The sequence below is a fragment of the Labeo rohita genome, chromosome 20 (genome assembly GCF_022985175.1).
Source record: "Labeo rohita strain BAU-BD-2019 chromosome 20, IGBB_LRoh.1.0, whole genome shotgun sequence".
In the NCBI taxonomy this organism is placed as follows: Eukaryota; Metazoa; Chordata; class Actinopteri; order Cypriniformes; family Cyprinidae; genus Labeo; species Labeo rohita.
The window spans coordinates 4,087,434-4,104,170 of NC_066888.1; the positions used below are offsets into that span (position 1 = coordinate 4,087,434).

General features: G+C 41.0%; 1 protein-coding gene across 1 annotated transcript in view; it reads right to left on the minus strand.

Moving 5' to 3' along the window:
• Window positions 1-9,215: 9,215 nt before the first annotated feature.
• bcl11bb (BCL11 transcription factor B b) overlaps window positions 9,216-16,737 on the minus strand; it is a 34,371-nt gene continuing 26,849 nt past the window's right edge. Inside the window, exon 3 of the mRNA XM_051138805.1 lies at window positions 9,216-12,713. Within this exon, the coding sequence (XP_050994762.1) occupies window positions 10,753-12,713 (1,961 nt within the window). The 3' untranslated portion in view covers window positions 9,216-10,752. The remainder of the gene's footprint in view (window positions 12,714-16,737) is intronic.

Here is a 16,737-nt window from a genome sequence, read left to right on the forward strand (position 1 = left end):
TCTGCGACATTGCGGCATACAAACTAATGATAGTGATAATCCCAGGTATGTGCTTTATTCAAAGTTGAATGTGTCTAATGTGAGTTTGAATATCATTTTGTTTGACTTTTATAGCCATACTGAAAGCAACAACAGAACATTTACCTCAGATCTTTAAAATAAATGAAAGCAAAAGTGTACCTTAAAACTGTGAACTCAGTGCGAACCATCAAGTGTATTCCATAACAAAAACAGTATCAGTCACTCAGTGTGTACATTTAATAATGTTAAAAAGGTTTAATACTTATGAATTATAAAAAGATCAGAAACTTGCCCATTTCGTTGGGAGTGCAGTGCACTTCCGCCCTTTTAAATGGCTGTGATAACTGTCACGTCGCGGTGTCGCGTCACGTGTGGTGTGGACACGGACTGAGCTAGCTAATATTAATTTCCACTGACAAGGGGCAGGGTAGTTTTCTAATTGCTGATAGATTTCAACTGGTGTCTTGGCTTTCCATGCCTTTTTTACCTCTCTTTCTTCAAATACTTTTCCCCCACGTCATTCCATTTTATTACACATAACTTAATTTATGAACTTATTTGTTTTTTGTTTTTTTTTGTATGTATGGATTACTTGGGTTGTTACCGACATTTGGTGAAAATGTCAAGTCAGCAGCACCTTTGGAAATATATTTACTGAGAAAAATAGTGATGTGTTCAATACTTATTTTACCCGCTGTATTAATTATACAGTATGTGATAGGACTTCTGGGAATGTCCTTCTTTCACCATAAGTGATATGGTAAATCCTAGTTTTTATTTGCAAAAAAAAAAGCATGCATTTGACAGTATTTTACAGTAAATTTACTAATATTAACCATATAGTTTTCCACTGTATGGTATGTTAATATACAGCTAACCTACTGACAGTTAGTATTTGTAGAGGTTTTATTTTCCTGTAAAAATGTATTATAGTGCACTGTTAGAGTTTTATTACTCATGTTGTTTAAAACTAGATAAAATGTGGCTCTGAATACAATAACATTAATGACAAATAATTATCAGCTGAGTAAAAATTTGTGAAAACAGACACCATTATTGAACCTAAAGCGCTTCCTCTCTCACCTCTCACCTTCACCCTCTAGCGCCTCTCTCTCGCACCACAGAAAAGTCTATTTTTCTTAACCTCTTAAAAGCGCTTTAATGAGGCAGAGTCCTTTAAGCCGAGGGACAAAGAGGACCCTCATGCGGGAAGATGTGAACTCTTCTCCAGCCACCTGCCCAAACACAGGTGACTGCATTATAAAGAACTCCCGTCAGCATGCACAAAGGGAACGCATCCTACAGACACGCTCACAATGACCTCTGGGCCCTCCAGACCCTCCCATTGATTAACCAGCATGCACTTGAGACACAAGAGGTCAACTTTCAGACAGCCCAGATTCTCCACCAAAGCCTGTTTCACTCCGTCTGTTCTAACTCAGTGATCTTCTCACGTTTAGGACTGGGAATTTACCCCACATGAGGTCTCCAAGCGCCTGTCTTCCTGTTTTGAAAAATGGCCGGTTGGCTCTTGATTTGTGTGCTGCGTTTCACTTAAGGTGGCTCACGGTAGCGTCAAGGTGATGGCTATATAGACTTAATTTTGCAAGATGTGGAAAAACTACAGAGGGTTTGGCAGCTTTGAATTTTATGGATGGTGTTAACCAAAGACAAAGAGGCTTATTCGATTTATTTGACAGTCTGGAGGGTTTAAATGTGAACAGAAACACAGCACAACCTGAAGCGTATGGGATCCTGAGTGAAAGTATCTGTCTTCACTTACCACGTAACAAGCTCAGTGCTGAGCAGACACTTCTCAAGATGTCTTGCCATAAAACAGACAGATATAAAAGTCACTTGAATATGAGGAGCTAATTATCTGCTTGTAAAAGAACAGCACATATTTATTCACCCAAGAATGGAAGGGCTCTGCCTAGAACCGGTCCTGTCATATCTACTTTTTATAATACAAATGATATATTGAGCTGCAGAAGTTCAGATTTTGTCCTGCTTTTGTAGTTCATTGGCAAATATTTATGTGCCATTTTCAAAGTAGCTATATATGAATTCAATTAAAATAAATTAAAAAGATGTATTTCTATTATAAATATTATCTAAGTAAGTATGATATAGAATGATACTACTAATAATAATTTTATTAAGTTGTAAATTTTATAAACTGTCAAAACATTCTAACTAATTTGCGAATCATGCTAGAAACATGCTAGTACCATGCTAGTAACTTGCTAATCATGCTAGAATCCTGCTAGTAACATGTTAATCATGCTAACAACATGCGAGTAACATGCTAGTAACTTGCTAATCATGCTAACAACATGCTAATCATGTTAGAATCCTGCTAGCAATATTCTAGTTACTTGCTAATCATGCTAACAACATGCTAGTAACATGCTAATCATGCTAGAAATATGCTAGTAACTTGTTAATCATGATAATGACATGCTAGTAACATGCTAATCATGTTAGAAACATGCTAGTAACTTGCTAATCATGATAGCCATATGCTAGTAACATGCTAATCATGTTAGAAACATGCTAGTGACTTGCTAATCATGATAACAACATGCTAGTAACTTGCTAATCATGCTAACAACATGCTAGTAACTTGCTAATCATGTTAGAAACATGCTAGTAACTTACTAATCATGATAACCATATGTTAGTAACATGCTAATCATGTAAGAAACATGCTAGTAAAATGCCAATCATGCTAGAAACATGCTAGTGACTTGCTAATCATGATAACAACATGCTAGTAACATGCTAATCATGTAAGAAACATGCTAAAAAATGCCAATCGTCCTAGCAACGTGGTAGTAACTTGCTAATCATGCTAACAACATGCTAGTAACATGCTAATCATGCTGCAATCATGCTAGTAACTTGCTAATCATGCTTGAAACTATCTAATCTTTAAAACTACTTCAAACTTAAAACCTTCTAACTTCTACCTTTTAAAACTTTTAAACTTCCTACTTAGCTTTCTCAAGCCAACTTCAAAGTTTGTTTTGACGAACTTTTTTATCTAGTTACATTTACTTTTATTTAATTAAAAAATAAACATTTTTGTCTTATTGGTCTTATTAAGTCTTATTAATGCAATTTTACATCTTCAGTAGATTAATGTTGTTTTAAATCTGTAATTCTAGTAAAATATGCATTTTTTTTCCATCTCTGCTACTGATTTGATAAACAGTCCCACCCCAAACTCACACCATTGGTTAAACTTACTGTATGTTGCGGTGCTGGACTGAATGGGATGCTCAAACAAACATGTTCTGATGCCACCAAAGCCACATTGTTTGCATTTTAGGGGGGCTTAACCTATGAATGGCTTATTTTTTTTTTACTCGTATCTGCATATTTTAACCTTGAAAAAATGGCACTTATACACATGCAGCATTGACATTGATTTATGGCATATCTGACCCATTTTCCTTGCGGTATCTTTCTTCTATTAAAATGCACTATGACTAAGAATACCTGACCATTAAAAGAGAAGGCTAGAAGTTTATCCAACCTTGAAAGTTGCACAAGAGATCAACTTTGCTCTCCGTGTCAAAATGCCTCTGAAGCCGCTGTGAACAGCACAATCACCTAGTGATTAGCTTCAAACAGAGGAACGATACGGCTCTGAAAATAAAACAACAGACGAGGCTTGTGCACTGAAAGATGGCTGATCTTGTACTCTGTAATTAAGCCAGTCTGCACTTGATGAAAGCAAATTCAACTGGCGGGGCCGCAGTTTCACAGCCAGTTTGCTTTTACGACATAATTACAGTCCAAATCAAATGAGAAGATTTCATATTTCGCCGGGACAAGCGCGGACTCCAGTGTCAACAATTACACTGACCCCCCCAAGGTAGAGAAGAGGCAGTCTAAATAGTTCGGTAATTCACCTCTGTTTGGGTGCTCCAGGGAGGTCTGACTACAAGAATCCAAATGACTGCAACTTGGAGAGAGTGGTGGCAATTATTCAGACCGTAGGTGTGGTTTTTCATTATATACAGGCTACGCTTCGCTGTTTCCCCCATTCCAATGTGTCATCAAGTATCTCCAGAGCTTGTATCAGCATGACCTGAGCTCATATTTCATTTATACAAATGGAATTGTTCTGCAGGGGAAAATTAATATTGGACTGTGCAGAATGGGTGTCAGCATGCCACTGAATACAATGGTACCTGAAACAACATAGTTTCACACCCTCTCCCCCTCATCTTAGATGACGTACATATCGCAAGCTTAGCAACTAAACAAAACAACGGTTGTTAACCTTTTTAAAATACTACATTTAGTAGTAACTAGAAGCAACACAAACTTATAAGTATATTTTTCTTTAGCTTTTCTAGCAACTAAACATTTAGCAATTGAACATTAAAAATCATCACTGTTGTGTCTGCTGTATATTCTAAACTATATAGTTACTCCCTTCTCCAAATAGCTTTGGTGTTCACATAGCAGTTTATAGTCAAGATAAGTACTTTTTCAAAAGAGTAGCTTGTCAGTAGTTCAAATGAGCAGCTTGTAGCTACCAAGCTACAGTTTTAGAGTTGCTTCTACTATTGTATGTTATATCTACAACTTTTTTCATATTATAATATTATTATAGTGTATAAATATGGTCACATGTGGTAAAGGGAGCTAAAAATGCTACACAAAGAGTTTCAAAAAGGGGATTTTGCAGCAATGCCACAGAAGAGCAATTTGGGCTTCCCCAAAGAAACCTTTAGTCATTTATACCTTAAAGTACAGATGTTGTTTTGTTTCATTTTTTTCTTAAGAATAGTTTGAAATCCAAACTCATTGGAAATAGGTGACTGCATACATTTTTGCAAAACCTGAAATACACATTTCAGGTGTATGTCTACAAGAGGAACTATAAGCAACGTCCTGATATTCTCAGTTCCTGGTGAAGATTTATTAAACGGCTCAGTATCATGGCAAAAATTGAGCTTGTGGGTAAATTTTTGCTAAATTTATTGTTGTTTGTAGTTTGTTTCAACTGAAATTTAAGTCCAGTCCAGTGACTAGTGCTAAATATCGTGTTCATTTCCGATTTGAAATTTTCAGTGAGTGGTGCTAAAAAGTTAAAGCTGTATCAAATTGATATAACCACTACGGTAATCCCTACCCTAAACCTAACCAGTAATGTTAACAAAAGCAAACGTGTTTTGGCTCTACAACACTTTGAGCTCCTGACTCATACCTGAGCTCTACACTTCGCAAGTGTAATGCTGTACCAGGTGAGCTACCTAGCAAGTTTACTACAGCAATGTCATATGTATAAAGCTGTTTATACGATGCAAACCGTCACCTTAGAATTATAAGATTCTATCTGCATTCTGAGCACTTTTGAGATATTGAGCTTCAAAGATTTTGCGTTCCATAGACATCAGTAGAAAGAACCATTTTTGCTTTGGCCCAAAATGTAAGCAGCTTACAAAAGAAACATCACATAGTGCAAATAAGTTGTCACAGAATAAGAATATGTGAATAACTCAATTTTGTTTTCTGAGTTTGTTTTCTCGATTCCGAGGCTTTAGGAATCAAGAGTAGATTCCAAAGGTTGGAATCGATCCCATCAAGGTGAATCGACTCCTTATTCAGAGCCATTTTCAGTTCAAAAAAGCTAATCTATGGGTGCCTCTCAAATGGAAGGATGCATTCTATGAAGGCTGCAATAATGAACAAGGTTATTTTACGGTGAAACTGACTTACGTTGTCCACAATTTTGAGCACTGCATGACAGAATAGATCATGACATGGTCGAAGGTCTTGATCTTATTTACATCTTAAATAAAATGCTATTTTTTTTAACCTTTCTATCAGCCAATGATAATTCTGAAATTTAAAGCCGCATTCAAACTGCATTTTGGGCACCAATGAAGTCCATTATATGGAGAAAAATCCTAATATGTTTTCCTCAAAAAACATAATTTCTTTAAGACTAAAGAAAGAAAGACATGAACATTAATTTTAATGCACAATGCAGATAAAATTACAATTTTAAATCAATCAGCACTACAGAAATGCATGGTAATTTTTACTTTGTATTATGAAAAGGTTACTTTTTACAACCTTTACGTTACGTTTCTCCAATCTAAAAAACAATAACTGAAAAAGATTTGAAAACAACAGTGAGGAATCATTTAATCAAATCCCATCAATTTTAGAAGCTTGAATCTGACTCGATTCCAAAATTTTTGGAATCGAACAACCCTAGTTCTGAGATCATAGTATGAAAATAATCACACAAAATAAGTCTTTATTTATCCATAATTTACTCCTGCATAATTTGTGCGAAAATGAATAGAAGTTGCTGGGGTTTTTTTTTGCCTCTGCTATTCATTTCAACTGGAAACTGCTGTAAAAATCTATGTATTTATACAAACATTTTGTTTAGCATTAATATTTAAAATTTGACTAATCTGAAAAAAACTTTTTGTGCAAAGTGCATTGGAAAGGTTCCATGGATGTTGAAGGTTCTCCATAGATCTCCAAAGAGCATACACTTTTATTGGTAGCTGCATATGATTCTGCATGCTAGCCAAACTATTTAATATATAAACACACAAGGGAGGGGAGTGTGTGTGAAAGGCGAAATTTGCTTTGTGTAAATTTGCCAGTGTAAATTCTGCACAGGCCTGAGTCATATAAATAACAAGAAAGATATCAATTTAGTTTTCATCATCAAATGACAGTCAGTGGCATCTTAAACTAGGACAGGAAGTACATATATATGGGCTTTTATACCACGAAGTCTTTGTTCCTTTAGGTCATATCTCTGCTGCGGACAGATCTTCAGAACCCACAGCTGCTGAATAGCCACAGCGTAACCGCACATCCCTGCATTTCAGTTTTATAAAAAATCCTCTCCGTACCCTCTCATTCCCACGGCAAGCCAGCTGGAGCAGATTTTCCCTGGTTGCCGTCTTGTCTGCCTCATGGGCTCGTTCCTGCTCACAGGACACAGTTTGATTGGGCAGTGGTCAGGGGAACGGAGATTAGTAACTGGATATATAGAGCAGGGGACTGCTGGGAAGACTCCCTGTCATCCGGCGAAAACCTAGGACTCTGCGGTTGCGAGGCACGGTCAAGGCGCGAGCCGCAACCCCTGCTGACACCCCGTTTGTTGCGACCGCACTGCTCAGACCCCTCATTTGCCTGCCACTCTCTCTGTGTGCGACCTATTTGGATCCTAGTCGTTTTGGCCTGACAAATAAGGGGCTACTTCACCACCATAGAGAGATATGTCTCTTCCCATGGCAGAGAGAGGACAGGCCCAGTGGGACCTGCCATTACGAAAACCTAAAAGGGACCTTAAATGGCACAGCGTATCTGAGCTACGACACCAGCTCATGTGGGGACGTGGTCAGAGCGACTTGGCAGCTCATTGGTGTGGCTGGTCATAATTAGAGTGTGAAAAAAGTGAGACCTCGAGGGGAAACTGGTGCCATGAATGAGGCTCTGGGAATCTGACTTCTTAAGCCGCCGGGAACGTGCTGGGACCGGGATGTTTGCGGGTAGAAGATGTCTCCCAGATGTCCGGCTCCATTGTAACCATATTCACCCCTCCTTCTTTAAAGAGACATGTTTCTTAAACTTGAACACGATGAATTAACTACGGGGCAATTGTTTGTTTACAATATCTCTAGGTCAGACTGCTTTTAGCCTGCGGGTCTCCACATGAGTGGCTCATTCAAGAAAACGTCTACGTTGTGTCTGGCCATGTGTAAATGTTCTACCAAGAGGTTTTTTAAGTGCTTCCCCTCCCCAACATGAAACATTGTTGGGGCCACAAAAGACCCACCTGCCAAACAAAAGACAAGAAGGGATGAGGCAAGATGGGAGAGGTCAAGAGAGGTCAGACAAGATTTCATGTGCTCCGTACTCAAACTAAAGAGGAGGAAGGGCAGGTGCAGTGAAGATGGAGGTTTTACAAATTAGTGAAGTGCTTGGGTCAAAGGTCAATTGCAAATCATCCCTGTTTGGCTTAACTTGCAGGTTTAAGTGGATCAAACGAGTAATGTATTTAGACTAAATAAAAAAGTGTTTGCTGATTGCAAAAGACTACTTAATTATACAGCACTAACATGATTCCATCAAAAAATAATTCACAAAAGATTATTTTCTTGTTTGTTTTCATTTTTATTTTTTTTTAATTTTTTTTTTTTTTTTACATCCTCCTGTGGATGGAATTACCAAAATTATGAACAGATATAGTGACAAAACATTTGAATAGACTCACAATTTCATAATGGACTGCAAAATATAAAGATTTTTTGCATCATTTCATAAAATGCCACTGAAATTACAAATACATTGAGTATTTAACAATGAACAAAACATACACGCGCATATATCCATAGAAATTTACGGAAATACCTGCACCAAAAAAAGGAGGGGAGGGAAAGAAACAAAGGGGAAAAGGAGAAAACCCTGCTATGATATTCAATATTGTAGAAAAACAGAGGACAAAACATTTGTCTCATTTAAAACACATATACAGAAGAGCTCAGTATCCTTATACTTCAACACTGTAAACATCATTTAAAGACAGTGTCATAGTTTTGTCATTTTTTTTTTATTCCAATTATTTGTTTTACCTCCACTGTCAATAATTCTCTAGTCCATCTAAATAAATCAGCAAAGAAATGGCTTAGGAATTTCTCAAACAAATCTGTGCGTTAAGACTTTCCCTTAAAAATTAAGCAGACTTTACATTTCCCAAATAAAAGGACAGTCATCCTCACAACTTTATTTGATTTAATTCCTCTTAATGAATTTAAATGATACTGGTTATGATAGTTTGCTCATGGATTGTTTTTGTCCGCTGTATAGCAGGAGTTTAAACTACATCAGAAGATAAAGGCTGAATATTAATTTGAGGCACGTCCGTGTTGTCTGGTTACGTCTGTCTCCGAAAGCCATTGGTAGCACTTAAATTCGACATGCTTTCTTGACTACAACACATTTCCTCCTGATTTTCTTTCAAGTTATGGCCACTTCCTGTCATTTACGCAAAGAGAGGTTTGCCAGTTTGCTGTATCTGACAAGTAGGTGAAAAACTACACATCCGTATTAAAAAAAAAAGATTCTCGTCATTGTGCCGTACCTTTCGTTATGATGTACCCTGCTGACTGATTTCAAACGGGCAACATGTGCAGCCTTAGCTTAAATTCGACTTTCTATTCAAGTCAAAAATAAAATGTAAACTGTCAAAAGCCATGAATATAAACGGCAGGATGTTGTAAATAATGAATACGCAGATGAGAACAGGACTGTGGTTTAAATCTGAGCTGATGATGTATGAAAGGAGACAGGTGGAGGCGATTCAGTGTGTAGGAACAGAGGTCGTAATGAGGAAATCATTTAATCCTAGGATCCTTTAGAGGACAAGCAGTCACCCAGGGTTTCCAGAGAGCCCCGGCACAATTCAGTGATTGCGGTTTCAACAACGCACAGGATGGTGCGTATAATGCTGCTACAGCTTAATGGCCTGTGTGTGTGTGTTTACTCAAATGATTTCTACAGGTGAGCACCTGTGCTTTATATTGGTGTCCAAATAGCTGCTAATTCATTTTTGATTTCATGATAGATTGATTTGTAAATGAATACATTCCCTTAATAATTTAACAGGAATGCAGCATCTAAAAATCCTCCATATGAGCCCATGATAACAAGCTTACGGCTTCCCTTAACAAGTGAATCCAGGCTGAATTAAAGACGGCACTATAATATAACAATATAAAGCCACTGACATTTTTGACCATGTACAAGGTTTGGAAAGCATTCAAACATAATTAAGGAATAGATGAGATGGATGTTAATTTGAGCGAATGTAAACATTTTGATCTTTAAAAATAAAATCTGGGCTATTTAAAATGTCAGCCTTTTGAAAAAATATGTCAGGAATGCAACACTGGTGGCCTCAACACTGTTTATATACGGGAACCATAATCATGTAGAGGAAATATAGTCATTTTTGTTGTCATTTCATTCTCATAAATGTCACGGTTGATGAACTTTCCTTTCGTTTCATCTCATTCATTTCAAAGGTTGTCAACAGAAAATCAATCAGATGCAGTCAAACTGCCTATCAGCTGCCTTAAAACATCCCTGGGTTTTTTTTTGCCCCTTAAAATTGTTGAATATTTTATTGTCAAAGTGACATTCAGTGCTTTTTACGTCTATCTTCTGAATATAACCCATGATGAGTGGGGCCAATGACAGCAACAATAACATGAAAACGTTCTCAGATTTTTAGAAGTTGACCTCTTCTTTTAGAAATTACCCATTTGTTTCCTTTGAGGAAACTAGTTTATAACACAAAAGTGGCTGAATGCCAAAATCTCAGTATTTGTCATATCATAGGATGGGGTGTAGAAATATAATTTCAGGAACTGAATGCATTAGAAACCCATCGATAATGTACCTGCACATGCCATGTATCATTACAAATAATCCAATAAATACAGAAATTATTGCACAGTAGAAAGGCTCCATGAATTCCTAATGGACTACTCCTCTGTTAGTTGCTGGGATATGCAAGAAGGGTTTTAGAACCGCAGACTAACATTTCCCTGTGTTCTTGTTTCTCAGGTGGCAGTTTGTTTTCACAAAAAAAAAAAAAAAATCACTCCAAAAAATATATAGTCAAGGAAAAGACTATCCAGCTAAACCCATAATGCAGTGCATTGGAAAGTGGTCTCAAGCTCTGTCAGCCTGCTCAAGTTTGACCTCATTGGTCAGCAAATGCTCTCCATGCCACTTCTTCATGTGTTTTTCCAGGGTGCTGTACACGCTGAAGGGCATGTGGCAAATATCGCAGCGATACACCTCTTTGCCAAACTGCCCGTGGGTCTTCATGTGCCGGGTAAGCTTGCTGCTCTGGGCACAAGCGTAGCTGCACAGGTCACACTTGTAAGGCCTCTCACCTGTGTGGCTGCGCCGATGCACGGTCAGATTACTGCAGTTCTTGAACACCTTACCACAGAACTCACAGGTGTCACTCCGTCGACTTTCCTTGGAGCTGGGTGGTCTCCCTGGCCCAGGACCCCGCAGCTGGAGGTGAGGTGTACTGCTACCACTTCGCCCCGACAGCCCACCGCCTTCCAGAATTTCCCCTGGAGGGGTGGAGAAGCGCAGACTGCCCGTCTCAGATGAAGAGTGCTCGGAAGAAGTGCCGAAAGGCGACTGCCTGGAGTCGTTAAAGCCCAGGAAGGGCTCCCTTATGAAGTGGCGGGATGCAGCATAACCGGCAAGCAACTGAGAATACACATTTTCGGGGGATATGACGGGCACCTGTGGCAGCTCCACATCCTTCTCTACCTTGATCCTCTTGGCGGAAGAGCCAGTGAGGCTGGAGCTGGAAATAGGCATTGGCTTCCGGTGGAACAGCGCTGAGATGGAATCCTCCGGGCCGCAGCCTCTTCCATTCACCATTGGACCCCTGTCTCTATCATTCTCTCTGGACGCCGAATCTGTGTCCATCTCCTCGCATGGCCTGCTGCCCGGTGGCAGTCTCAAGTGATTGTCGAGGTTGTTGTATTGGCTTTCTGTCACTCTGTCAGTGCCCAGAGGTTTCTCCTCTGGGGAGGGTCTTGGGCCATTCTCTCTGTTTCTGCTCAACTCTGAGTCCATGCTCAGGTTGGAATCAGGCCTGCTCCCATTTTGCTGTTGTTCCTCTTCTTCCTCCTCCTCCTCCTCTTCCTCCTCTTCTTCTTCTTCTTCCTCCTCATTATCCATTCCCTCCCTTGTGCCATTGTCCTCACTGTTCTTAAGCCCCTCTCCAGCCGAGTCTTGCCCTCCCTGCTCAGGTGAACTCCCCATGGAACCTGACTTGTGCATGTGCGTCTTCATGTGGCGCTTTAGCTTGCTGGCCTGCGAACATGCATGGTCACAGAGATGACACTTGTAGGGTCTTTCGCCAGTGTGGCTACGTCTGTGCACGATCAAGTTGCTTTGGAACTTGAAAGTCTTGCCACAAAACTCACAGGACTTGGCTTTGCCGACCTGATTTAGTGGTGGTGAGGAACTGCCTCTGGATGGAACTGATGGCGGCTGTGAGGGCGTGGTTAGAAAAGGTAGAGGTTTGGAGCCGGGCTGGAAGAGAGTGGGACTGAGAAGCCGATGCATGGGGGGTACCCGGTTAGGCGAAAGAGGGGGAGTTGGACCCCCATTGTTGTTGTTGCCCGCCAGTTCACGAAGACGCTGAGAGAAGCCCATGGATGGTTCAATGCCCATGGGTGTCAGCCGCATCACCCGCTCAAAAGCACTTGGATGCTGGGACAGGAGACCCATCTCCTCAGGGCCAAGCCGTTCCAGAGGATGGCGAGGCGGCGGAGGGCTTACAAAGGGCGGGGTGGATGGCAAGCGGGTGTCAATGTATCCAGGTGGTGGAGGTTCACGTAGCAGTGGGGCACCCATGCGCAACAGCTGGAAAGGGTTGCTGCCATCTCCCAGAAAGCTGGCTAGAGGGGAACGGGGCAAGGCATCGGCCCCCAGTGGCGGAGGAAGGGCCATGCGAGGGGTCAGCGAGCAGCTAGTTGGGTGGGTGTCCAGGTAGATGCGTATCCCGTGGGTGTTCTGTGCATGCTGCAGCAGAAACCATGCACTGGTAAAGGGTTGCTTACAAGTGGTGCAGATGTAACTGGAGGGCTCATCTTTTCCTGGAAGACACAAAACAAGTGGATGGAATTAATATACACATATTAGCTATTAACACTCTGATTTGGTGCAAGGGGAGGTTGAGATAGCACACTTTAATAGCTTTCCTTGTCATTTGCGCATCTGTTTGTTCTCAGTGATGGCTTTGAATGTAATCAAAGCTAAGAGTCCTCTATGGTGAGGTTCATGGATCATTTCTGTTTAAAAATTAAACAGGCAACATGTGAAAGACATCTCATTGCGCTGCGGCGACAGCCATTTTATAAGATTGAATGAAAATTACATCACCCTAAGAGGGGAGACAAGAACTCTCTGATAGCCTAGCGGGTTATCTACTGTGCGGCAGGGCCGGCTGCTCTCTAAAGCTGTGTCAAAGAGGATCTGCCTGTATGTGACTCACCCAGAATCTGAGTCACACTAGGGGGTTAGTGAGAGCAGGGAAGCTCCTTGAGGGCTGGAGCCTAATGCAGATGGCAGGTATCGCCCACAGGCCACAACGCATTGTGCTAATGCTAATGTCAGCCAGACGTTAATATAGAACTCCCCATTCAACACCCCGACACCCCCACCCTTCACTATTTCCATATGGAGATACTTCTGTGGCAAAAGAAAGAGAAAGAGAGGATTAAGAAAGAAAGAAAACGAACGGGAATCGTGTTGACAGGTCCATGCACTGACATTCAGGTGCACAGTTAGCTACCGACAAAGTTGCATTAGTGTGATATGATATTTTCAGTTAAATGCACTTTGCAAATACATGCCAGTGCAGTCATGTGCATGATTTCACATTGAAGAAAAATGTTAGGAATATTAACCAAAAAGGCTTTCACGTTAGGTTTTTTTTTTCTTAATATATAGCTGCCTGAAAAACACCTGACTGATGCAGTGAAGCGGAAGTGCTTGTGTATGACAGGTCCACAGCCTGTGTTTGGTTTGGCCGGCCTTTAAATGGACACCTGGCGGGGGGATTTTGGCTGCTAAGAGAGTAACAGAGAGAGAAACTGAGGGGACATGAGAAAAGAGGTGGCGGAGATTAGGTACTAAAACACACACAGGCTGTTCATTTTCATTTTCAGGCCCTGGACAGGAGCCCAAGTCTGGATAAAATCAACAACGGACATATTCTGCGCCCATATTCTGCTAGTTCCAAAAAAAGCCTCATTAACATCCCATATTCCTCTGATGGCTGTACAGGACTCAACATAATGTGGGATGGACAAAAAGCGTGCAATAGAGCATTCGTGCATGCAGAAATATATGCATTCGTGTGTGTGCGCTCGCGCTCTTACCCCAACATAACTGTGTGCTTGAGCTATTGCAATTTGCATCCTATCACATCATACAAAAAACACCATATGTTACTAAGGGACCGTGTCAGCTAACAGACAGGCAGACTTAATGACGACCAAAGACAAATTTCATCAACTTTCCAAACAAGCCAGAACGAGGGAGAGAAACCCATAGTGAATAAGTTAGGATATGCTAATGACCCATCAGAGATCCATGTCTTGTGACAGCAGCTTGTGTGGCATGATGGTGTGAAATTACCCATCAGGCACCTCAGGAACACAAATCTCCATCTGATCATGGTCCATTGGGTCCTAGTGTGTGTGTGTGTGTGTGCCACACTACAGAGGCCTGGGAGGGCCATGTCACAGCAAAGAGCTCCAGCCAATAAAAGCGCTCATTACGGAATCATCGCTGTTCGCTCTGTGATTCAATTTGCAGTAATTACCGCGGTCCGCGTTCATGAAACCGTTCGCTGCGGGCCGCAGAGGTCAACTGCCAGTTAACAGAGTGTCTTTTCTCCTCTCAATGTATTCAATTGCAAGAGCCTAATAGCCTAATTTTCTTCCCTCTTGCACTTCAATAAATATTGCCGGGATTACAGGTTAAACAGCTAAATTGAGTTGTGGCTGTTATATTACAGAGCTGGCTGTTGGTGTGCATGGTGCTAACAACTCTGCAGCAGCGTCCTCGTTGTGTTAAACAGCGCGGGGATGTCTACGTGCATGTCTTCGTATGCGTGTGTGTGTACAGGATGTGTGATTAATGACACACGAGCGTGTGCGCACGCAGAGGGGGTCTTACACTAAACTTATCTACTCTCTTGGGTTTAGTATTACAAAACCTCACGGCCAATTAGTCCATCCTCGGGGACCTCCAACCTGGGTTTAGATATGTTGATTTCAACATTTTGTGGCAATTAATTTCCTTTTAAGAGCATGAATGCAGTGACAGAAATTGAGGAGGAGGGGCTGGAGGGTGTTTTTTAATTATCTGCGAACAAATCTGGCAGACTTGCGAGCACTGCTGTTTCACAAGGGAAACAACATTAGCATTAGCTACTGCTGTCTCCAGCATTACCCGAGCATGAACCAATCACTTACTGAAGCTGGACTAATGGAATAGTCATGTGCGAATGCGTGAAACTCGTTTGATATTGTCAAAATGCAAGGGCATATGTGTGTGCGATAATGTGCAGCTCATTTGCTAATGTCACAACCCAAGGACATATGAGCATGTGCAAATGCATGAAACTGGTTTGATGATGCCACAATGCAAATATATATGCATGTGTGCAAATGTGTAAAATTCCTTTCGTGAAGTTACAATGCAAAAATATGCGTGTGCAAATGCGGGTGTTTTGTAATCATATCGCCAAGATAAGTGTGTGTGCAACTTACTTATGTCATAATGCAAGGAACATATGAATATGTATGTCAAAACTCATGACAACGCAAAGGCATTTATGTGTGTGCAACAACAAATAATATTTTTTGGTATTCATATCGCAAAGACAACTGCATGTGCGAATGTGTGCAAGTTATTTGATGATGTCACAACGAAAGGACATATGTGAGCCTGGACCACAAAACCAGTCATAAGTAGCACTAGTATGTTTGTAGCAATAGCCAACCATACATTGTATGGGTCAAAATTTTGAAGACGAAGATATTTTGTACATTTCTTACTTTAAACATATAAAGGCTTTTGATTAGTAAAATGCATTGCTAAGAACTTCATTTGGACATCATCAAGGATCACATATGAGCATGTGCGAGTCGTAAAACTTGTGACAATGCAAGTGCATCTTTGCGCATGCAAATGTGTGCAACACATTTGGTAATACTACCGCAAATATGTGTGCATGTGTACACTTGTTTGATGATGTCACAACACAGGGACATATGAGGGTGTGCAAATGCTTAAAACTCACATGACAACACATGGGCATCTATGCACATGCAAATGCATGCAACATGTTGGGTTGCATGCGTTTGCACACAAACAGATGCCCCTGCATTGTCATATGAGTTACTTGTCAAAGTGCATGTGTGCAAATTGTCTAATGATGTCAACGCGTCGACAAATGAGCGTTTTTGTAAATGTGTTTGGCAAACACATCGTGTGAATGCATGAAACTTGTATGATGATGACAACGCAGGCATATATAAGCCACAATGCAAGAATTTATATGCACATACAAATGCGTACAACTTATATGATGTCACAAATCTAAAATAGCAGTGCAACAGCATATGCATATGCATCTGTGTGTGTGTGTGTACAACTCGGGCCTGGCATTCGAACAGCTCTGCCCCTCGAACCCACCACATTCCTAGCTGTCGAAAGCCACAGCAGTGGATTTGCATAGAGAACAAAGGACGAGGTGATGCCATGGGGACTACGACACGCCTTCACTCCCCTCCGGACCCTCCCCCCCACCGAACGTCCCCTCTGTGCACCTGTCACAAGCCTGGCTGACACCTCACACCGCAGTAACGCAGGCCCTCATTAGCATGCCTGTGATCTGGGGCTCCCAGGGGCTTGTGGGGCCTCACCTCGCATCACTGATGTCTTGTTTGTGATGATCGTGGCTAATCAGGGGGCCAGACCACTATGCTAATGAGAAACACAGAGGTGCAGCGTTCTGTGTAGTGCAACTCTGCTGTCTGTGCCACCAACACACTCTAGGGGATCGGTGATGTGATTTGTATGTGAGTGTTTGTGTGTGAGGGAGCT